Source organism: Pholcus phalangioides, unplaced genomic scaffold, assembly GCF_987345545.1.
Source record: "Pholcus phalangioides strain wild (caught in Gottingen) unplaced genomic scaffold, Ppha-v1.0 ptg000031l_1, whole genome shotgun sequence".
NCBI classification, from domain to species: domain Eukaryota; kingdom Metazoa; phylum Arthropoda; class Arachnida; order Araneae; family Pholcidae; genus Pholcus; species Pholcus phalangioides.
This window is the reverse complement of record NW_028301621.1, coordinates 8,115,565-8,141,372: the sequence shown is the minus strand read 5'-3', so window position 1 is coordinate 8,141,372 and position 25,808 is coordinate 8,115,565. Positions and strand designations below refer to the sequence as shown.

Here is a 25,808-nt window from a genome sequence, read left to right as displayed (position 1 = left end):
TCCTCATAATTATCGTACAATGTAATTTTTTAGTCATGAAAATAATCTTAATTCTTGATTTCAATAATTCAACAGACCCTAGTTGAAAATATAAAAAACGGAACAATTCGTAAAAAAATTGGGACGGCCAAAATTACAGGAATACAGTATCCCGTAAAATACGGGTCATCCATTTCTGGATTGCGAGCGGCAGAAATGCCACATCTGGCCCGCGGACTAAGAAGGTTATGCATCCCTTCTTTAAGTGGTTTTTAGAATTTCACCAATCGTTGGGGAAGATAATATTAATAGTTGATTTGAAGAAGAAAAGTTGGCTTCGTTGAAAATAAGTGAAAAACAGGGACATTTTTGCAAAAAAGTCGGGACAGCCAGAAAAACTGTCCCCGTATTTGCCGGGACAGTACCGGCGGATACGGGACGTATAGTGACCCTAGTGAAAGTGCTTCTTCCCACCGCCGAGGACAAAAACAACGGAGGAAGAAAAATACTTTCGCTCCCTCTTTCTCTCTTTTCAATTGTATTTATACTCACTGCCACATGTAGGCTACCACCATGAAGCGAATACTACTACCCTGAAGGGAAGTCAAAAAACACCCTTTCTACTTCTGTTATCAAATTTTGAACAAAAAGCTGACTTCGCTTACTGGCAGTTGATCTGATAAGTTATGGTGGGGGGGGGGGGGAGGAGAAGAATGGAAAACATGTTTTTAGGAGACGAAAACTTACAACGTACCTGTGATCGTAATAAGAGGGTTACAAAGAGCCAAGATATCTCGCGATTGCCGAAATAAAGGCATCAAGTTAGGCGAGATATCTCGTCATTGCCAGGGTTAAATTACTTATCTTAAAATTTAAATCATGAATACTGAGATTATTGCCACACACACTTAAATCCGCATTGTGCGTAAAAAAATCACATGTGAAAGAAATGAAATAATATCCCCGTCCCACCCGGAAAATCCTACTTGCATCATTGGTCTACATTTTCTTTTTTGTGATGTGTAGTGACTGAATATTTGTACCGTTTGTAGGCCTGTTGCTCTCTGTGGCGAGACTTTTTAACGGGGAGATCGGCTCGCATTTGCGCCTCGAAGTTGGGAACCACAGAAAACCAAAGCAACAAATTGCATTCGTCATTCGCATACGAGGTCGGATATCTGCATTTTTTCTTACAAGCAATAAATAGATCGATAATTCGCCTGATCTCGGTGGCGTGAACTTACCTCGTGATTTCTTCCAAGAGTTTACACGGATCAGCGGCGTAAAACTTGACACCGAAGTAGAACGTAAACGTTTCGAGACCTTAATAGAAAAAAAAAAGAATATTAAGCAGTAGAATCTTATAGAATAAATTAAGCTCCATTTATACGGGAAATGGGAAAAGCGGGTTTGAAACCCACTTTAAGAATTTTCACCAATGACTGCTCATCATTTCTTTTCTTACGAAGGGAAAAAGTCGTCAAGCGGGTGCTAGAACTTCCAATGCTACAGCAATGTTGCACATGTAAACGGGGCTTTAGAAGACACATTTTAAAAACTAATAGCAAAATCAACCAATGACAAAAAAAAGCGTGGTTTGCACTAAAATACCTATCATGGCCTAGAGTTTTTTTTAATATAAATTAAAATAAAAGGTCCGAGTTCCATTCACAGGTGGCGCAGTAAAACAAAAAAAACTAGGCAAAACACTCAAAATGCAACACAAGCAGTGTATAATTACTGCTTATGACTATTTGCGTTACATAAAATTATCACATTTCAATATCAGCACCCCACTTTAGCTCGGGCTAAATCAAAATGGGTGAGATGGTGCTTATGTTGAAGAATGGAAGTAACGCAAACTGTCATAAAAATTAATTACGCACTGTTTGTGAAGAATTTTATGTGTTAAGTCGAAGAGTTTTTCGTTTGAAAGCGCCACCTACAAGATTTTTTTTTTAAATTTAAAAAAGTTCAAACTCTAGGCCTGATAAATAAACTAGTTCAAACCGCACCTTATTTTTATATATAAAAAAAAACTGGTTGATTTTTTTATTAATTTTTAAAATATGTACAGGACTTCTCTCTCTCTCTCTCTCGTCCATCCAGTGTTATAGTTAAACTCGGTTGTAACGACAGCTGCGTTATAACGTCCATACTGTGCGACCTCGGATGATTTCTTATGAAGATATTAATGGACCTTCCTTGTAATGCCGATGAAAATGCAACGACCTCGGATATAACGACACATTTTTTGTCAATTTTTTTGTTTCCGTTTCGCAAAGAAATTAATAGAAGAATGTCCCGTTATTTTTAACAAAGCTTGCTTAAACTAAAGCACTAAAAATAGGAATGGAGATAATTTGATTAATTTATAAACTATATGCTAAAAACTATATGTAAGAATCCCCCCCCCCCATAAAATATTTAACTTCGTACATTCTTGCAGGTTTGCTGTAGCAGTTTATTTCCAGTCAAGGGTTATTTATAGCCAATAACTGGCAATTTTGCTGACAATTAGCAACATTTTTGGTAAGAAAAGGGAATGCCCCGTGTTTATGACTCCAATTTCTCATATTTTTCAAGACAAAATATGGTCACACTAATCGTAGTGAAATAATCTAATTTTTTTGTTTTCATTGATTGGCATTTGAGTATTTTCACATTTTTATAGAAATGTCATTGAAAACGTTTACCAAGGTTGTAACGACAAAATTTCAGAGAATCTTCGATATCGTTATAACCGAGTTTGACTGCATGTAGATGCTTTCCTAGCAATAAAATCAAAAAACAAAGCAAAATCGTAACAAAAAAATATTCACTATTATATAGTCGAATCTTGTTATAGCGCCAACCCTGTTAAGCGCCAGAAATTTTCAGTGATGTAATTTTCAAGTACACGGATTACACGGGTGCAACCGTGGTTCAATATAACGCCAAACTCGTTAAACAATTCTGCGAAATAAAGGGTGGCGTTAAATCGGGCTAAGACTGAATGTGTGCTGCATCTTGAAATGTATCAAATGCCAAATTTTTACTGCCATCCAAGAACTTTATGCCAGTTATAATGCTGGACGCATCGAAGCAGTTTTTTTCTCAACTTTTTTCTCCCATCTTATAAAAATATTTTCTTCACAAGGTTCCACTCTCATTCAGGGCTCCTATACTATCATTCAGAACTGAGAACCCTTTTCAACTTATTGAATTTATTTTTTGATTATATAATTTATATTCAACAAAATTTATGAATGGTCGATTTCCGAACCCCTGTGCTAGAATTCAGTGAACTTATCTGTTGGAGGTAGTAGGCAGCGCTATCTCAATATCATGGGGCCCAAGTACAAATGGGTTTACGGAAAATTCACAGAAAGGAAAATTCATTGTTTGTCGGTGAATTTTCCGGACACGGTATAAATGATATTCTGGGCCCGATACTTAGCTGGAAATAAAACTTATTCTTGGAAATCATAGTACCAAATTTCATCATTTAGGCCTCCTGTGTGCAAACAAGCCACACCGTCCCTTTCCTGGCCAAGTTGGGATGGACCCACGTAATAACATGGCCCTAGTTCCATGAAAAAAATTTAGCTGTATTATGAAAATTGTCACATTTTCCTTTAAGCTTTATTTTTCCCACATCCGCAATTTTTTTTCACAGCTCTCTTTGTCCCACTTATCACGGCTCCTCCTTTCAATAGAAATTCATCCACGGCGCGCCTTGTGATATCGCAGGACCGTAATAGGAAGGGGGGGGGGGATATAGTCCCAGGCTGAGAACCACTGCATTGAAGAACGTATTTGTTTGTGGTGGCTTCTTCGAACACCTACAGTGACTCCAAAATCCATGGACGCCTTCTCATTATACTTTTGGTTTTTTTTTCCCGCCTTACAAACACAGTAATTACGGTTTCGGAATAATATTTCCTTTGAAACACTGCATATATTTCTTTCAGCCATCACGTACGATTTTCCACTCTAAGAAATGAATTCGAAATTCTTTTGAATGTGTTGGTGGGAATTCCATTGGGATTAATATTGTATGTTCGAAGAAATCGGCTAAGACAAATGAGCCTTAGATGCAAATACCGATACCTCTTTCCGGAATGATAAACACACACACACATCAATAATGCTAATACAAAGTTCATCATGAAGGCCAACGAATAAAGATAGATACTGCGCATGCGCCCTTCCCAGATTTGACAGCTCATTGAAAAATGGTGAATAATACCGCAAAGATTTGCAGCGATTTGAAACATTATAATTTTTGTTGTCGACCCAAAGACACCTCTGATCGTAACGAACCGTATAAACGCCCTTGACCAAAATGATAAACTCTGTTCCCGAGACTCTCTCCCCTCCCCATTTTTTTTCTTAAAACTGAAATGATATATATTTGCTATAGTATAGTTATTAAAATGGTGCTGGAACCAGTTTTTCCATGTCTGGTTATGATAAGTTTTTCAGTACGAGAGATAAACAGAGATAAGAAATAAAAGAACAGGAATAAAATATTCCTGTAGGTGGACATTCTAATTTAATGGGTGTCACCGTTTCTTTTTTTGCGGTCTGTCGCAACCCACCTTATACTTATCAATGAAGATCAAGAAAAAAGGCGATTGACTTGCCAATGATATCAGCAATGAGAAGTAAAAAAAAAAGTTTTTCCTTTTATTAGACGTCTCTCACGATGACTGACAGGCCGTGGTTCGACGTCATACTGGCTGAGCCAAATTCAAGGCCGGAGAATCTCGAGTGAGTTTTACTTCGATCTGATCTTCTCGATCACTTCTTCGAGAAAGTGTTCGGTCATTTGAGAGGCCGAGCAAAATTTGCCGAGAAATTGTTAATTAATGAGAATGTTTCGAAAAGAGATTGATGAGGATAATCTATACGAAGGCTTTCAACAGCTGGCTGATGCGAAGATGAATGGGGAGGAAGGATAATCGAGCTGCTAAAAAACAATGACAGAACTAGACGCACCGGAGCAAAAACAGATCTAGCTACACCAAAATACAAATTGTACATAGCGAATATTAATTTTTATGCATCGAGGTTCTAGATATGAGTGCTGCTTTACCTGGTTGGTCTGTTACCAAGTATTATGCATTAATGAACTCTGGACGGATCGTACGATCTCTTGGGTTAGTATTGGAATGTAATATGTGTTTGTGTATGTGTTCTGTATTTGCCTTTGTGTTGATTAAATTTCAACAACAATAACAAAACAAAACTGCGCCATAACAAAAACAAAACTAGCTGCTTTTGAACTAGAGTTCAGAGAGGTTAAGAAACGCTGCAATAACACGCACTTTTTCATTTCTCATATCCTTCGGGTGGGCATCAGGCGATCACAGAAGTTATCAAGCGTCCCCGAAAGTGGGCAATGGAATGGTTCGGGGGGCAATAAAAGCTACGGGTACAACATAGGATCCTATGAGTTCGCTACAATTGGGGGGGGGGGGATGAGAGAAAAACATTTTTTTCTCAAGTGGGGGGGGGGGAGAACACAAAAAAAAGTTTGGGAAATTATGGTGCAGTCAGATATCTTGCCCTGGCCATTGAGAACGATGGCCCACCCGACGATTATTGTGTAGTTCCCTACCCAGTCTTGGACATCGAGGAAATGGTATGGGATCTGGAAATGAATGGCTTACATGTAATCACTGGATTGAAAGCGAAAAATTTTGCAGAAATGAAAACAGCTTATACGCAAAAAGGGGGAATGAAACCGATTCCAATTTCAAAGTGAATGCTCTTAAAAAAAGTGAAAGGGAACCAGGTTATCAAGTTCAACAAAACACGGTAATAATTGTTAAAAGAAGAAGAAAAATACAACATGCTATCTACCACGGAAATAATTATTCATAATTCGAACAAAAAAAAAACAACAACAATGTGGAAGGGGAAATTAGAATGACAGATGCCAATTACTTTCATATTCTATGTGTGTGTGAAATTGTAAAAGATGAATGGGGGGGGGGGGGCACACATTCAATTCAATGCAATGCGTCTTTTGCGTAAGACCCATCTTTTTTTTTTCTCTTCCTCCTCTGATCTGAGTACAGTGAGAATGAAAAGTGATTGATTATTATTTCATCCATCACACTCTGGGTGGCGTGAAATCACTGGCTGTAATTGAATATCATGAATTACGTACGTACTTACTTGGGAACCTTTTTCATTCGAAGCAACGAATTAAAATTATGATTTACTCATTGGCTAATTTCAAGAGGGGATGTTTTTAGAATTCAGAATGTTGGAAGATTTCGTACAAATTCTCAAATACACTAACTATTTTACATAGGGGTTCCGTGACAGACCGTATTACTCGTTTTTCCGAGACGTCCCGTATATTTCGCTGTCCGATATTTTTTTTTTATAAAAATGCCCCGTTTTTTCCCGTATTTTAAACGAAGTCTACTTGAACGTTCTATCCACTACCTAACCAACTATCCACTAAATTGAATGATTAAAATTTATTTTCTCAACATATAAAGAACATTACGACTGTATAGTTAAATATGAATATTGCATCTCACATATTTGACATAATTAACGTTTTTCGTAGAGTTGATTTTAATCATTTGATCATTTTTGTCGCACCACGATCATTTTCTCATACGAAGGCTAATTAGACCAGAAAAAGGTCGATTCTGGTTTTTTTTATTTTTGATTGAATTTACAAAAAGCCAAGGTGGGCTACATTTTGCTTTACTAATGTTATTTTACAAGACACAACAACTGTTAAAATTTCGATGCAAACTTGGTAACTAAACTAATATATATTATTGCTTATAAAATATCTATTATCATACCATATTTATTTTGTGCGGTACATCAAACAAAAATCAGTCACCAATTTTAATCGAAGAATTATAACAGTTGTATTTTTTTTATATGATATGTGGCAGCAGGAATTCCAGCTCAATGGTGTTTCTTACATGTTATACAATACTCTACTGCAGTGTTATCCGACAAAATAATTTTGAAAAGTAATTTCACTCTTAAAATTTCGACTGGTAGTTTTACAAAAAGAGAATTTTTCATTCAATCTTAAAGAAAAACAGAAATATAACTCTATTGAAAGAAAAACCTAAAATTTGAAGGAGTATTTTCACTTTTCAAATGAAATTTAGCGGAGTGAAATCGAATTTTGATGCGAGAATCACGCATGTAGATGGGGCATTGGCGAATACTGCTGTACTGTGTAGTTAATTTCAACATTTTCTAGACGGCATATTCTTGCCGATAAAATTTTATTTTTACTCGTTTATTGGTTATGGAAAAAACTAAGAAAGGTACCATTAATTCATAGAGAATTAGTTTATAAAATATGGACGTTTCAGAGTCGTAGAATGACTGAGCATGCTTCCGTGTACAAAGATTTTGCTGCGCAAGAAAACATTGCATTTATTAAGTGAGGTAGCATGTTATTTGTCGCAGAGAGCCACAGGCCTACGACGGTATACCATTCAATCATTACACTTCATACATAGTTAGAAAAAAATTGATGGCAGCACTATACAACAAACATTACACAGAAACAAATTTCACGGAAGGTTCACTACACTCAGGCACACACACCAACACGTACCAATTCGTTAGAAGTTCAGCAGAGGAATATGAACGAGGTGCAGGTCTATGTTATTTGTCATTTCACACAGATATCGAAATTCTGTGCACGGAGAAACAATAAGTCTGTGCAGGAGAAATAAGAACTTGCTCTATCTGGCGGGGAAAAAAAGGGATACTGGTACAAGTGTTCGCCAATACGTGCATCACCATCAAACGCATGAAAATTCAGTTTTACTACTCCAAATTTTGTTGAGGAGTGGAAATACTTCTTCGAATTTCCGGTAATTTTTTTTGTAGTAGTTCCACTGATAAAAAAAAATTTCCCCCTCATTTTACAAAAATACAGATTAAAATTTTAGACAGGAGTGAAATTACCCTTCAATATTATATCTTTGGATAACACTGATTGGCACCTATGAATACGGCTATATACGGCTCTATTGAAGCTGAAAATATCGGAAAAATTCACAGATTATCAATCAGTATGCGAGAGAATAGGATTAAAGTTAATAGGCAAACACAATGTACTCGGTCATTTCCTCATGGAATAACATGGCCTTTTTTGACACTTAAACACAATTAAAAACAATAATCGAGAATGGAGATGAGAGAAGAAAATCAAAAACCTGTTTCGGCGAGAAATTTCTATACGACTGTCAAACAATTATGTGAAATAATTATCCAGCACATGACCTTATCAGGAAATTAAATCCGAAAATGACACTTTCAGGTGTTTATTTATTTTTTTCAATTTAGTTTCGTCACGTTATCGCAAATGTGAATACAATAAACAACGAAGAAAAATCCAATTTCACACACAAGTCGGACAAAATTTTCTCAGAGGGTATAATGTAAATGTAATAGAGTGAATTATTTTTCTCTCATTTCACCATTATTGTTTTCAATTCTCTCCTAATAACAAGAGTGTGGCAACTTTCACATTTCGCCCGGAAGAGGTCACGTATGTCTTCGATTTTCTCACTGATACCAATAAACAAAAACCTTGAATATTTATTTGTAAAAAAAAATACTTTCTATATTGTGCAAAACTCCGCTTACCTTTCATTTGCTTCACTATCTTTTTGTTCGGATCTAGCCAGTGCTAAAAAAAAATAAAAAGGTAATCAGTTAAAAATTTTTTTTGGATATTGAAGTAACCAACCATACCCTCCCCCTCTTAATGATTCACTTGAGTAAGCAAGTGAGCATAGAAGTAGTGAATTAGGGAGCAAGTGAGCATAGGAAGGAGTGAATGAGCAAATTGGTGAGGAAGTGAGCACAAAATAGAGTGAATGCGCAAATCAGTTAACAAATTAGTACTGACTTGCTTATGATCCCATTCACTAGTTATAGTCGTTGAGCTGCTTGTGAAGCGAGTTCTTGTGAAGTTTTGAAGTGAGCACAGGAATAAGTGAATGATCAAGAACGTGAGCATAGGAATAAGTGAATGATCAAGAACGTGAGCATAGGAATAAGTGAATGATTAAGCAAGTGAGCATAGGAATAAGTGAATGAACAAATCAGTGAGCAAGTGAGCACAGAAGTAATGAATGAGCGAGCGAGCTAAAAATAGGAGTGGGGGGGGGACATTTTATTTAAAATTTAGAAAAAATTGACTAATGCGGCCCTCAGGGGTCGTCCGATTTGTCAAAAATTTTCTTCCAAAGAAACCAAAGGGAGTGAGACTGATGGGTCGGATTCTGCACTGCGCCTGATGAATGAGAATGAAAAGGCTAGCAGAGGCAACAAGGATATTTTTAACTGAGACGAAGCGGGATTCTCGCGGCTGCGACGAGCCGTGACCTGCCGTGTGTGAATAGACCTTTATGGGGAGGGGGCACTTAAAGTGGCGTATTTACTGGGGGCTTAGCGAGCTATAGCAAAGGGCGGCAAGTTAGGAGGAGCGACAAATTTTAGGAATGAGTGGTTAAGAAAATTTGTGCATAATGGGATAAAGGACTGAACATTTTTCATAACCACGAATCCGCCTCTGCCCAGAGGGCAAGAGACCAAGTCAGTGAGTGACCTAAAGAGTTTGTAAGCATGTGAATAAACAAAAGAGTTTGTAAGCATGTGAGTAAACAAAAGAGTGTGTGCAAGCACGTGACTGAGCAAAAGAGTGACTTAAAGCGTGCGCAAGCATGTGAATGGCAAAATGAGTGAAATAACCTAGAGCTTCTGCGAGCATGTGAATGACCAAAAGAGTGACGTAAAGCGTGTACAAACGTAAGAATGACCAAAACAGTGACGCAAAGCGTGTACAAACATATGAATGGCTGAAAGATTGACCTAGAGCGTGTGCAAGAATATCGATCACCGAAAGACACGGAAAGCGTGTGAATGGCCGGAAGAATGGCGCAAAACGTGTGCAAGCATGTGAATGGCTGAAAGATTGACTTGGAGAATGTGTGCGCATGAGAGTGACTTGGAGAGTACGCAAGCATGTAAGCAGGGCCGGAACTACAGGAGGTGGGGGCTATCTGCATTCGAGTGACTAAATGAATACGCAATCATGTGAGTGACCTAAATAGTATACAATCGTGTAAGTGACCGAAACAGTATGCAAGCACGTGAGTGACCGAAACAGTATGCAAGCACGTGAGTTACCAAAAGAAGGGCTTAGAAACACGGGAATATTTACAAGTGGGAGCTAAGCGGCTTATATACAGTGCGGTTAGTTCGGGGAATGAGTGATCAAGAAAATTAAATTAGAATATGAGAAGTGCGGCAAAATAATTCGGATAGCCCACAGGCGGCAAAACCGTAAATACGCCTCTGGGCACTTTTAGTGTTCAATCTTTTTTCATAGCTATGGACCGATGGGGGCAGTTTACAATTACATGAATACGCGAAAATAAGAGAAATGATTTGCGGACCGGAAGAAATGAATAAATAAATACAAGAAATAATTGGCAGACCTGCTGAAGGCTAAGACAGAAATAAAAACCAATACATGGACCCGGTTTTATTAATTACAAAATAATGAAGCGGCTATATGAATTGGTAGAAATGTTTCGAGGACCGGCAGCGGACTGCTACTAATTACTATTACAATGCCCAAAATGAGACAGACAGACAAGACCGCTGACCGCCCATAGAGCCCAAAATGACAATACACTTACCCTCTGGCCAATGGAATCCAGGTAACGAAGACCAAAATAAGCAGTTTCCATGAGATTGAGATGCTTGAAGACAACTTCCAACAACTGCTGGCCATCGGAGGTGTCCTACAACAGAGTAAAATAAACATCTAATTCATCTATAGACACGAGAACTACAATATATAGGACTTACATATATGAATAATTCTCCTCTTTATATTTACCGTCTACGGCACACAAGATCAAACCATTTTCCACGGGCCAAATGTGACTCTCGGAGTAATCTTGACGTGGCCCTCGACCACAATTTCCATTAAATCACACAAGTGATCCTCGCTGCAATTCCACATCACTTCAGTGGTCCGCGGCACATTCCCAGATCATTTGAAGGACCGTTGGCACATTTACAGATCATTATGCAACAGTTCCAGAACACTACAGTGACCCGGGGAATATTTACAAATCATCGCGTAACAGGTCCAGATCACTTTAGTGACCCACGCTACATTTACAGATCACTTAAATAAAATGCGGTGCAATTCCAGATCGCTTAATTAAGTGGCCAGCGACACGTTTTAAAATCAGTAAAGTGGCCTGCACTCTTTAAGAGGTTGAGTACCCTTGGTCTTGGGCTTCGGATGAGGGCCTCTTTCTTGTGGAGGACATTCATGTAGACACTGTAAAGGGCCGCAAAAGGCGGAAGCCTAGTCCTGCACGAAGTGCTGTTAGCAGCCTCACATGGAGGGTACCAATAGACCAACCCCCCCCCCCCCAACAATAATGGAATTTTTAGGACGCCAAAACGTGAAATTGAGTTGATAATGCGTTGATGAATGATGTTATGTCAGGTTCCCTATCTCAGCGTTTGTTAGCCTATGGTCCGCAGGCAGACTTGATAAAATTATTCACCCGTTGTAATTGATGTTAGTAATATATCCATATGGGTTCAAATAAAATTATACCTTCATATTTGCAAACATGTGAGAGCCTAAAAGAGGTGACTCGGAGGCGTATTTACTGGGGCGGGGCTGAGCGGACTATGCGAGGGTTTAACGAGCTTTGCCCAGGGCAGAAAATCAGAAGAATTGCGTAGCCCACAGGCGGCAAAATCACAAATCCGCTTCAGCGTCAAGCCCGGCAACAACCGGAGCACAACTTCGTCAATATAGCATTTTTTTTTTGTGTGTGTTCTACACAAATTCTAAATAATAAATGAATGTATGAATCACTGGATGATGAAAACTCCGTTTGAAAGTCAATTCGTGCCATTGTATAATGCTTATTAGAGAAGGTGGATCAGCAACCGAGATACCAACGCAATAAAAGCCGTGACCCCCATAGGCAAGGCACGATTTCGGACTCAAGAGTCCCCCCCTCCCCTTTCTATCTTCCCATGCCGATTGGAGGCATTTGCAATAATTCGTTCTTTATCCTCTCTTGAAACCTTGTTCCGCATCACAAACACGGGTATATATTGTTAATGTCCCAAAACACATGCTCTCATATAATCTGGCTGTACCTCTCTCTCTTACGCAAACCGAGTGCGAACACAGCACTCGAACCATGAATGCGGCATTCGAAACGTGTGAGAATATGCTAATAAGGATTGCTCCCGCCGCCCGAATTCATAAGAAAGCAAAACCTCATCACCTCGAATGTCATTGACATGCCAACGAGAGACCCCGAACAGATATAAAAGTCGAGGTTTCTCACCCCTTTACCTACAGAAGAAAAAGATTACGAATCTGCACGACTTTCGTAAGCAGAAGAAAAAAAAAGATTAGCAATATTTCGGTCACGTAGGCAGGGCGCCCTGTTCAAAAAAACAAAAAAAAAGGTCCAGACACACACCACACATATAGGGCCTTTTTTTCACAAACGTTTCTCTCGTTAAGAAACGAATGAATGGGTGGAGGGAAATTGATCAACGAGAAAATAAAAGCTGTGCAATTTGCATTATTTTTTCGCTTAATGGCAGACGAAGAGGAGGAGGGTGGGGGGGGGAGAGGAAATTCACGTTAATTGGAACACCCACACAATTTTAAATTCAATGGCCTCGCGAACGTTTGGTGCTTTGCTTATCTTATCAAGATGGTATCATCGGCCATCGAATAATTAAAAAATTTCGGGCGTTTTCATTGGCTTATCGAAATTCGGAACGAAGCTGATGCACAAGGCGATCCTGAACGCATGAGAAAAAATTTAAAGGATTTGTGATAAAGTAAGCTAGAACTTTTATTTATTTTTGTCAGAGAATTTGTAAAATAGGCGCGTTCAGGCTCTATCCCAATGATTCTCAAAGTGGGGGGTCATCCCCAAAGTTTTCCAGGGGTGTCGCACACAGCGATGAGGTATCGTAGGTCAACACACAATTGGACAAATAATCATTTGCTCATCCGTCATGAATATATAACCGTTAGGCCGGTCGCTCACTGGAAGCAAGTACGAGCGAAAACAATTCGCATAACAAGTCGAGTGTATGCGCAAGGCTACTGTAGAGGTCTTGCGCATACATGAGACTTATTCTGCGACTTGTTTTCGCTCCTAGTAGACGACCGGCATTAAGGGGGGATGGGAGCCATCGGTGAAGGATCACTAGAGCCATTCAGCTGCAGGTAAATTTTGACTAAATGGGAGCCAGTGGCACATCATGGCAATCATCATTAAAATGATGGGCAAGTAAGGCTGCTGGGAAGGGATGACCCGAGTAATACACCTTGTTAGCTTAAGACAGTTGGTAAACGATTTCCAGCTAAAGTTATCGACGACTAAGTAAGGCAGCTTGTAAACGATTTGTGGCTAAAAACTAAGTAAGTTTTTAACTAAAAACTAAATGACTAAGTAAGGCCAATAGACAAACGATGGCTGAGTAGAGCGGCTTGTAAACATGAAACAGTTTTTGAATGAGACTTCAGGTTGGAGGCATTGGTAAAATGATGGCCAACTAAATAAGGCAGCTGGCAACTAAGGCCACTGGCAAACGATGGCTAGGGATGTGAGAAAAAGGGCGGCATGCAAAAAACATTTTCTAGTATATGCACAGACACTCACCTCAGCAGAGCAATGAGCAAGGCTGACTACGTATATTTTCTGCTTCCAATCAGCGGGAGAAGAAGACACTAGGGCTCAAGCAAGACCTACCTCTGAAAACACATGGTAAATATTCGAGGGAAATCTTAAGTTACTAGCTTCCAAAAAAAATTTTAAATTTACAGAAATTAATTAACAGCACATAAGGGTTGTTTCCCCCCTTTGTGCCGTGTGAACTAAAATGTTCCCGACGTTTTAGTTTTTTACAAAAATATTTTTGATTTACGTATTTTAATGTGTATAAGGAACCACCTTTATGGCAAAAATTGGGTTCCAAAATACGTCTTATACAAAGCTAGTACCACAGATCATCTTCTTCCACATTCCCCCCCAAATTTTTAGTCCAAAAAATCAGAGCGTTTCTTAAACAAGTTGAAATACGGTAATTAAATTTTATCTTTTGGGGCACAGGACCAATGAGTAATCCTCAGCTTACTTCTCTCGGGGGCAGCAGAAGCCTTCTTGGTGGTTGAGACCAATATCAGTCTGGGAGACGAAAATATGGTTCAAAAAGCCGCCCCCCCCCTCACCCTCCATGAGAGAAAAAAGGTTACGAAACAATGTGCTAGATCAGAGTTTTTTCTCGTGGCCCCCCTGTCCTACCCAGAGCCCCCTCTCCCCTCATCAAAGATTGAGATACTTTATTTTTTTTATTATGAATGAAATTTTAATAAATCACATCAATCTCTGGAATCCTGGCTAGGCACGGACTCAAATGGCGGATTATCATCTCTCCCAGGAGTCAAATTATATGTTAAAAAACAGTCTGTGTAAAATACGGTACGATCCAACGAACATGCACGATAAATCGACCCTCCCAACACATCAACCGTTGCTCTGGCGGCCCTCCATGCTTAGCTGGAAGTAACAGATGAAAATCATAGTACCAGATTCCCATATAGTAAAGTCCCCCTCCCTCCATTATAGACATGAAGACCCGGGTCATGCCCACATAGACCCAAGGGTTAAAATGACCCTGGTTCTTTGAACGGATCTGATGAATTCTGAAAGTAGTAATATTTTTTTCAACCATGTTTCACTTTTAAAGCTTTTTTCTCTTCACAGCTCTCTATGACTCCCTTCACCCCCTGTCGTGGATCACCTTTCTTCTGATTTTCTCCCATGGCCCCCCTAGAACATCCCAGGACCGCAAGGGGGCCATATGGCCCCAGGCTGAGAACCACTGTGCTAGATCATAGTCTCCCAAACTTTTTGTTCCATCTCGCCCCCTTCATCAGAAATTTTTTCCTCTCATCGCCCCCCAACTCACGTAAACCCATAGGATCTTATGTCAAATCAGTAGGTTATCGCCCCCTTGGACCATTCCATCGCCCACCAGGGGGCGATATTGTCCACTTTGGGAAACACTGTGCTAGATCATATTTAAGAGGTCGTGCACCAGCCGGAAGGAAAGAATAGCAAGTATCTTTTGTCAAGATATCGCAGAAAAACAAAAGGACATTGCCACGAAGAGAAGAAGTCAATATCATGAGAGAATAAAAACACTAACCAAACACACTCATAAATATAATAGAAATTAAAACAAAAAATATGTAATACCCACTTTTGATTAGGCCCGTCCCGCCCCTTTCACTTAATACACAGGGAGGAATATGTCTCGAGGGCATCACGTCCCAACTCAGTCTATCTACCTACTTTAAAAGTGTAGTTTCAGTGACACCATCTCCTCGCGAATTTTTTTCCCCGATACCCTTTACTCTATCTGCCTCAACAAACAAGACAACCGAGGAATTTTTCCCACGGAAGGGGGAATGTGGAATTTTTCCACAGAACTCGCATCCATAGGTGTGGTGGGCCCTTTAAGAGGAATCGGTCGCACGTGAGCCCACAAGGTCGGTCAATATCTTTACATACAAGCAGAGCCTCCGGTTGGATGTTCCCTGATAAAAATCGCGACAAATCGCTGGGTCCCTTGATTTAATAACCAGTGCAGAGCTCTCCCTCTGATTAAAAAAAGAAAAAAAAAACGGTTTATGAGTTGAATTACAATTACCTATTTCTTTCTTTTACAAGAGTAGTCCTTAATTTACTTGAGCAGCAGCAATGCCACCCTGTGCGCAGGGTCAAGATAAGACTACAAAATGGTTCTTCTATTTCTTTGATGGAAAAGGAATAGAGATATTGTTATTTCAGTTTGAAAAGACAATCAGATAACTTCTCTTTCTGAAATCGTGGCATTTAGAAAGATGGTTTTCTGGAAATTCCCATTTTAAAGGGGAGTGGGAGGGGGGAAATGGTGCTTCAGTGAAATGCAAAAATACAAATGTCCCATGAATTCTTAAATAGTTTAAAAATTAAAAATTTCATGTCATGAACGTTACGCTCTTCAGTGGAAACTTGGTGATAACGATCCGCATTGAATCTTCGATGTCGCTGTAACAGAGTTTGACTGTATTCGGAATTTCTGCCTGCATTTTCGATATCCATGCCGAACTTATTTGAATTCTTTCCGGCATAAAATAAGTGTTCCTTTAATTCCGAACGAGAGTGTGTTTTCCTTAGAATTTCCACGAGCTAATTTGGCTTGAATGAATGCATCGTTCGATTAAGCCTCGACACACACAGCTAAAAATTTATGCGATGATCGTAAATACCAGATGCAATGAAAACTTCCTGATCATATACGAAATGGACTCTGAATAATTTAGATGGAGATCTGTGTTACAATTGCGGTCGTAAGGAAAATGATAGGGCTGATACACACTCAATTTCAGCCGCGTGTAAACCAGTCAACATAAAAATTTTCCCCTTGATGACTCCCGGGGAATGGTTTCCGATATTTTATGGCCGAACATCGGGCGCGGAGAAATCATCATTGTTTCAACAGCTCGAATGACGCTATCAACTGCCAAAGTTTCTATAGAAATATGCTTTCTGAATGAGACTTCTAGACAAAAGTTGAAAGGGGAAGTTAAAGCTTCCCGAATCAATGACCATTTCAACCACAAAGCATGTAGTTGACGTGAATATTACCCGATAGGGCATCACATAAAATTATCCGGTATTTTTGGAATATTCCTAGGACGATTCATATCGCACATGAAACACATTGATCAATTTTTTTTTGAACATTTTAAGTAATTCAAATATTTATGACAGACCTGTTCAGGGGTGGGAAGTGACACAGTCCCTTTTGGAGCAGCTTTGGAACAGCAAAATATAGGATTCGGAGCAGATATTTATAAATTGGAGCAGCGAAATTAACAAGAATATTTTCGTTAGCCTCCACACATTTTCAAACTAAAACAACTGCACTGTCTTTTGTTATCAAACAACTTTTCATCAGCTTGTTTTTGGTGTTTCAGGCTTTTGACATCATGTTTGAAAGAGCGGCTGTCATAAAATTCTTCGCACCGGTCTATTTAAGATGATTTTTGCTTACTGAGGGCACTATTTGCTGCGTTGAACAGCAGCACTTCAAATGGGCTAAAATTTTCTATAAGTTTTCAATTTTTTATACTTTGTTGTAAAATGGGAGAGAATTTCGGAAGAATCAACACGATGTTTGGCGATTAAGCACTCATTTGACGAGCTTGGCGATCCGACACTCGTTATTTGGCGATTTATGGAGCAGGATGGCGCAAGATGTTAATTTTAGCGCAGTGCGGCGCAATTGGCGAAGAATTCCCACCCCTGCCTGTTGGCATAGACCTGAGCTAGGACCACATTCATGTCCGGCCTGGCCCAATAGTCATTCGCAAATATTTGCTTCTAATGTTTGCCTCCCACTGTTGCAGTGAAGCAACAGCAGCATAGGCTGGCTACACACTGGGCCGGGTTGGCCCAATGTTCCTTAGCAATTATTTGCTTCCAGAACATTCTCGATGTCATAAATAGTAAACTCAGGGCCCACTGGCCAAATGTGACCCTCGGAGTCATCTGATGTGGCCCGCGATAAGTGACCAAACCATTTAAAGTGGTCCACAAAAGACTATCAAGCCTCACAAGTGGCACGTGGGTGGTACATTTACAGATATTTCATTTAAGCTGCCAACGGCGCATATTCAGATCACTTAAGTGACCCCAAGCAAATTTCCAAAGCACCTAAGTGTCACAGGTCGCAAGTTGCTCGTAGTGCACTTGCAGATTACTCAAGTGTCTGACGGCACATTTCCAGATCATTCAAATCACTTGCGACACATTTCCAGATGACTCAAGTGTCTCGGTGCACATTTTCAGATCACCTGAGTGGCCCGAGGTACATTTACAGATAACCCAAATGGCCCACGACACGTTTTTAAACCAATGAAATGGCCCGCACTCTTCAAAAGGTTGAGCACCTTTGCTCTATTTGTGACTTGTTGGCGTTCTCCGACCAATGTGTAGCCAGGCGGATTGGAATTTCGGGAAGGAATGTGGCTCCTTTGATTTGGGGTGGGGAACTGGAATGTCCCAGTCGTTCTCTTCGACCAGCCTTCCAATATGTACCTTCCAGCCTCTAACATTTTACGATCATTGCCAATGGTGGAGCCGGCCACTTTACTCGCCAACCCTTAGGACGTATTTGGCTAGGTTGGACATGAGTGGGGCCGTAGTTTTGGAGAATGTTCTAGATACAAACATTCGCCAAGGAACATTGGGCCAGCCTATGCCACTGGTGCTTTATCCCAGCAGGGAGATACAACCACTGGAAGCAAATATTTGCGAATGACTATTGGGCCATGGCCATAGCTTTAGTAGAGTAAAGGGTCCGTGGAACACAAAAGATTAAGAAACCCCTTCGCGCCTTCACGCTAGAGAGAGACTCGACGGTCGAAATTCCATATAAAAATATTCCGCGAAGTTTACGACACGAAGTAAACAAACGCGAAGAGAGAGAATCGTTTCTTGACAGGAAAATGGAAGAAAACATTCGGTTCAAATGTCAAAAAAGATGTTTGAAAAACCTAGTAAATAAATAACCGGGTGACTTTTTTTTACCCTGAAAGAGGAGAGTCCGAGCACGAAAACGTGCCATATTTCACCGGATTATTGGACTTTCAGCTAAAGAAGAAGAAAAAAAAGACGCACGCGCCATTGTTTCCACCATTCTGTCTATTTTTTTTTTCTTCCAAAGAAACAGGAAATTCTAACATTAATTTCATTTTCTGTGTGTCTCGAAGCGATTTCTCATAGCCTTTTTATATATTTTCTATTCTAAAACAAAAGGTGATTTCGATGTTTGTTGTTTCTGGTGAACATGAAGACATGGGAGTTGCCCGGCTGTTCCGTGGGGAAAAAAAGGGTCAGTGACTCTCCCTATATATATTAACACACACATAATGTATTTCAATTCCGGGCGTATGTCATGTCACTATGTTGGAGGACATGCCTCTCTCGAAGCTTTTGTTCCATGTCTTCAAACGAGTCTAGACACAGAACTTGACATTTTTGTTCATGTTTAAAAAATAAAATAAAAATGTGGGAAGTACTTGAGTCACAAGTGACGTTACTGCAATGTGTCATTTATTTTACATGCACGGAGTGTCCCAAAAAGACTGGACGGTGGCGTTGCACATGATGTACTGTACAGAATCGCGAGAATTGTTTCTGGTTTTTATAGATAGGGTGACATGCGAAGATTCCCTAACCCGACATGTACTGTTGATTTTTTCTATGTACCGGGTGTTTCAGAAATGCATTCAAAAACCTCTAGGATAGCGAGGGGTTTTTAACCAGGGGTCCTTGAACAGGTTTCAGGGGTTTGTGAGCTTGAAGGAGAAAACAACTCATTGTTTTCACATAATTATGTGCTAATATTATTCTGTAAAGGTCGCCGTGGCAATTCACCTAGTTATTTTTCGTAATTATATAGTTATAACTGATTGCTATAAAAGTAATTTTTATTTATTTCATACACCTGTTCGTTATACGTAAACAAACATAGGGATAGATTAAGAAATTAAGTGCAGATATTACTTGTTGGGAGAGGAGCTGATGCTGCCCAAATATAAATACACACAACAGACAAACTGCCTAACGAAATGGCTGAAATTTAAAAAAAAAAATATGGATGTCAAACAAGAATTTATACGGAATAAGCGAAAACTGTTTTCATGGTGGAGACAATAAGTTTTGGTCTTGTCTCCTGAAACTCCCAACAAACTCAATTTGGAACTGAAATTTCTGTATCACCAATTCCTATTAAAAATCGGCATGTATTCTCCAATACCGAAAAATTTGATTAACACATTGATTCAAATAATTTTAAATATGGTCATTCATCTAAAATGTTATGTCTGACTGACTGAAATGGGACTTTGTAGGAGGTAACTGGCGTCATATAAATGCGTCCTTGTTCGTTCCGTAAAGGGTACGGCTCCGTACAAGCAGGGAACCTTCAATTGGAAATTTTTCTAAGGGAAATTTGAGTTTGATGGGAGGTGGAAAGTGTATGGATGTAAATGTGTGTGTGTGGGAAAAATGTGTTGTGTATTTTCTTCGCTCTAGAGGTACACACGTGTACTTTCATTTTTAACGGTTTTAACGATTCTAAATCATTTTAATGATTTTTTTTTCAAGTTAAGACTTGAGGTATGCGTAAGGAATCTAAATTAAATGATCCTAGCAAAGATATCGACCCAAATAAATTAATTCTTTTTTTTTTATAAAGAACATTTTGACATACCATAAACATAAATAAATCGAAAGAAAAAAAATTTTTAATGGTTAGTTTTGGCTCAGGTTTGAAGAGGATACAGGAACTAATAATTTAAGGACATCAAAAATCGATTGCGTCAAATAAATCAAGCTAAATTACAAACTTTTTCTGCAAACTTCAATCGAATTTTAATCTGATGGATCGAGTCGATTAACTCAACTAAAATTTTCAACTGTGATTAACAATTGATCGATTAATTGGACCAGCTATAGAAAATATACAACTTTTCCCTCTCTAAAATGCGCTGATTTTTAGAGGGGTTGGCTTATGCACGGGTTTTCGATTTATTGTGGTTACACGAGTATATACGGTATGTCGGGAGACCGTCAAGACCGCATTCTATAAAATTGCGTTTCTCAAACACGGTTCTCTGAGACATTTCTAAATGTTCAGTGACAAATAATGATTGCGTTTTAAAAAAAATAATAAATACAAGAAACTTTTTGCTCAGACGTATCATATCTATAAAATGTACATTATTGTTTAAAAATACGTATGTCTACATTCAATAACCCATGAAAATCGTAAACAGAACTTATGAACCGAAAGAAAGTCAAGAATCATAAAAAAACAAACAAAATCGATTCCGGAAGAAGTCACGTAAAATAAACACAAAGAAGCGCCATTTGCCGAGATATAATATATATTTCATTTGATAGAAAACGCGGAGGAAATTTCACATTTTCTTGTAACATCAATAGCTTTCTTTGATCCAACTCGCTATGTACGACCGCAGTGGATTAGATAGATACCATTAGTCCGATTCCAAAGAACGAAAACCACGTCCCTTTCGTGGAATCAATCATTCACGAAACGAAATTATACGCCATCTCCAGCCGTAAATTTATGGTCGTTTCCGTTACGTTTATTTCATTTATCCCTCCCCTCATTTTAATGCTTCAATAAATACAATATCTAAAATTTTATATATCGTATTTCTACCGAATTCAGCATTGTATCCCAAAGTGTGCGGCACGGCCGGCACGACGTGACGTGATATTCGTCGGGGATGTCGTGAGCTGTTTCAAGGGACAAGAAAATTATACAGTCAATTCTAGTTTTACCGAATACCATTTTTTATAACGAAAATTTTTGTTATACTCCCTCAAATAAGTTTACGTAAGAACACTGTAAAAATCTTGAATTCCTTTATAACGAAGTGATTTCTCAGGTCTCTTGGAGTCCATAATAACGGGATTCGACTGTATTGACTTTAATATGGGGGGGGGGGGGGTACAGCCTTTACCGTAAAGGTGAAAATCAACGGTCGCCAGACATTTCAGAGTGGAGACAGATTTTTTTTCTCTAGTCTACAACAGTTTTCTTTCTTCATTTGTAGCAATTGTTGTTTCTTTAACCCCTTCACGCACAGGCCATTGGCAACAAATTTGGATGATCTGTTTTTGAAGTACCAGCGATAAATCTGAAAAAAAGGTTTCCTTGTTCGCATGCGTTGGAAGTCGAAGGGGAGAAAAAGATCAGTGCAGCAGATTTCTCTTCCGCTCTTACCCACTATGTATTCTGTTTCTAAAATATATAGTGGAGAGATACTCATAATTATGAGTAAGGAAAAAAAACACTAAAGCGGAACAACAAATCGTTAAAAAGGAAGATAAACAAAACTTCCGTTAATAGGGTTTGTCCAAGTTTCGCGATGATCAGGAAAAAGTGAAAGGAGAGCTGGAATGAATTTCTTCCATTTGCATTGGAACGAGATATCTCGTCCCACACCGTTAAAGGGTTTTGAAATGAGTTCCTACAATACAGTGTATATATATATTTTTTTTTTTGAGGGGGAAAAAGAAATTGTTCCTGAGAATAATGGGTGAATGTAGATTCCTCAGATACCCCACCTTATAAAGCTACCACCATTACCCAAAATGAAAGGATCTGATCTCCTTCTCAAGGAAGCTGCGAGCGGGGAAAAAAATGCGTTCATACGGATTTTGCGCTCAAGTGTACTGTATTAGAACCTTTCGATAACAGGCACGTGCGAAACCACAGATTTTGTTCGTTAATTGATAGTAAAATTAGTTGGGACCCGGTGATGCAATTTCGGGAAGTAATTAACAGGGAGTGCCAGTTATGGGAGGTCCCACTATATTTTGGAACCTTGGGAAGGCTCGGAGAAGATGTCGGAAATGTTGGAAGCCTTAGGGGGAGGGGGCGGAGTGTGCAATGTCGGGAGATCACGCGACGGTCTTCGGAGACCCGAAAGTACCAGAAGGCGGTGAGAACTTCTTGGACGACCGTCGAGAACTCGACGCAGATCTTGAAAGACCGGTGACAATGTGACGCAAATCTTGGAATACAGACGAGAAACCGACGCAGATCTTGTAAGATATAGGAAGATGAGTGTATGTTTTAAATGCTTGGGAGAGTCACCGCAACAGAAAATTTGGAACCCCATAGTCATGAAATCACATTAATCACTGCTGCTTGAATATCGACATCCGGAACGATTGGTTTCCTAGAGGTAATAAAAACCGTAAAATTTATAGGAACTTGCCGGAGAGAGAAAGATTACACAGATTAATAGCGAATGCTTTTATGTTTATGTAGATTTCTTTTTCTCCCTCCATCGGATTATTCACAATTTTCACTCGACAGCACGCATATACGGCGATATAAATCCAATAGCGCGCCATTAAGCACACCCAATAAATGTAAAAAAAAAAAACAAAAACCAAGTGTCTTGAGAGGACACGCGATTTTCCTCAAGGAATTTCTGTCCCGAGGAGAGTTCTCTCGTGTGTTGTCGCCGATTTATCACTTGTGCTTTTCAGCGACACAAAAACAAAAATTGATCGTAAGTTCGGAAGGGGGGAAAAACACTTTCTGGAAGTGCTTTCAGACATCCATCAAAATGAGAGCAAATAAAAAAATATATATACGTTCAAAGTTGGACATTGCTCAAATTGGTTTAAACTTTGACGTCTGAGGATGATGCCAGATTCCCTCGATACTCCCTGGAAAAAAGAAAGTAGGAATCTCCAAACAGATAAGGACAAGCTTGTGCTTTATCAACATTTCTGTATACTCGTCAGGTATAGTAAGGTTTTTAAATTCATAAAGCCGTATAAAAAAAAAAATTTCCTGGGCTTTATTTAGCTTGAAAGAAATCATTGGAAATATCACACAACTATTCGTCATATTTATCTTTTTCTTTCAGAATAAAGAAGAAAATGAGCCACACAGCATTTCAATATGCTTAGTTTGATATTTCTCAAGTCTTGTCTTCAATCTGTTTTCGAGCCACAAGATCCGACCACACCCATCACTATCAGAACAGCAATGGTGACTCTGGTACAGACACATGCACAAATCAGCATAATTCCAGTCTTTGATTGAGAATTACGCACAGCATTTACTTTAATTTTCCATCAATATCTCCCTAATACACAAATCAGGGGGGTTCAATATAAATGACCTTTTATTGTCAATTTGAAGTCGGGCAGACATCTCCTACGTATAATTTCGATAACTATAAATTGATTGCCGTAACTTTCTAGAATAAAGCCACAGCTGATACAGGGTGATTCAGAATTCAAGGGCCAAACTTAAAGGGGTGATAGAACACACCTAAACGAGCATTTTCCTTCATGGAATGTGAGGTCGAATATGAAAAGTTAATGTGCAAACTCTGTTATAAACACGTTATTGATAAAAGTGTGTGTGTGTGTGTGTTGTTAACACATTTTTTCCAACGGACTAACTGCGATAATTAGCTATTGGTGAAGGGCTATTAGGCACTCTCTAAAACAGAGGTACTCAACTTTTGGAAACCAACGGCTCGGTCGATTCCCTTTTTGTGAATAGAAGGCCCGGTCATAAGCACGACTAATAAGAAAGAAATGAGGGAAAATGAAACAGTGAATCACTCACGGTCCGGTACGACCAATGTCAGGGCCCAGTACAGGGCCGCGGCACGGCGGTTGAGAAACACAGCTCTAAAAGCACCTCTTACGACTTTGGTATTGCGATTCGACCACACATTCTATGACTGAAAATGCTTGTTTAGATGTCTTAAATCACCTCTTAAAGTTTGTCCCATGAATTCGGAATCGCTCTGTACAGCTTGAACTTCGACAGCTGACTCCTGTGCAGATGTCTCTCCGAGACCGTCCATCCCTTTTGGAAAGAGCATAAACCATCTCAAGATGGTCTCGCTGGGCGGTCAGTGGTCATGGATGTCTGTCAGTATAGCTGGAAAATTAATTTTTTTTTGCTCTTGCGGCTGATTCAACGCCACGGGCTATCCAAATCACCCCTGGCATTGACTTCAAAGGGGTTCTTATCAGTTATAATTTTTTTTAAAATGCAATTAAAAAATTATTTGCCGAAGAATAGTGACTTCCGCAATTAATATGGAAAGTCTTTCTAAGAAAACTCGAAAACAGTGAATCAAACCACATTTAATTTTATTTCGATTCATTTAATTTTTTTTGTTTTTCAGTCTAGAACAGTATTTAACTTTTTTTTTTAATAGATGCGGACCAAGGAAAGTAGATGAACAATTTCACAGACCTGTGGAAATGGGAGAAATAATGCATCGACAAAAATGGAGAAATTACAAACCCCGACAAAAAATAAATAGAAGAAAAATTTGAGGACCCGCAGAAAAAGTAAAATAAAAAATAAATGGGAGAAATAATTTGAGAACCGACAAAAGTGTAGGGGAAAATAATATGTGCAGGGCTAGCAGAATATGAATAAGGTGAATAACGTTGAATAAGTTGGCATAATTTACGTACTGGCAAAAAATAAACAGGCGAAATAATTTGCGGATCGGCAAAGAATAAATAAATGGGAAGAATGATTTGAAAACAGGCAAAAACTGAATAAACGAGAGAAATAATTTGTGGACCAGCAAAAGTAGGACAAATAATTTGCCGACTGGCAGATATAAATAGATGGAAGAAAAAAATGAATGAATAGTAGAATAATTAGCGGACCGGCAAAAAATAAATAAGCAGCAGAAATAATTTTAAAGACTAGCAAAAAATTAAAGGACGTAAATAGGAGAAATGATTTGCTGGCAGGCAAAAAATGAATGGAATTAATAATTCTCAGACCTGCTGCCGGCTAAGACAGAAATAAAAACCAATATAGAGACGGTAACGAAGCTAAAATTATGGTAGTGGCTGTATGAATTGGTCGAAATGGTTCGTGGCCAGGCACCGGTCCGCGGACCAGCGGTTGAAGAACATTGTTCTGGGATGAAAATTATGGAGCTGCATCGCTTGAAAAGCCATGGCGTTTCTAGGAAACCCCTACGGTTATGGCTTGTAATTCCGGTAGATACCGAAGGTACACACCACACTTTTTATTTCTAAATTCATCAATACAATTAAAAAATTTTTTTATATCATTATTAAATATCAAAAGTATTCAGACAA

General features: G+C 39.0%; 1 protein-coding gene across 3 annotated transcripts in view; it reads right to left on the bottom strand.

Moving 5' to 3' along the window:
* Positions 1 to 25,808, bottom strand: part of LOC149067072 (band 4.1-like protein 4) — a 151,458-nt gene that overhangs the window by 45,229 nt on the left and 80,421 nt on the right. For all 3 annotated transcript variants that reach the window (XM_089252909.1, XM_089252912.1, XM_089252911.1), the window contains exons 2-4: positions 10,680 to 10,784; positions 8,617 to 8,659; positions 1,224 to 1,302 (exon numbers count right to left, since the gene is read on the bottom strand). In XM_089252909.1, coding sequence (XP_089109035.1) covers positions 1,224 to 1,302; positions 8,617 to 8,659; positions 10,680 to 10,784 — 227 coding nt within the window. The remainder of the gene's footprint in view (positions 1 to 1,223; positions 1,303 to 8,616; positions 8,660 to 10,679; positions 10,785 to 25,808) is intronic.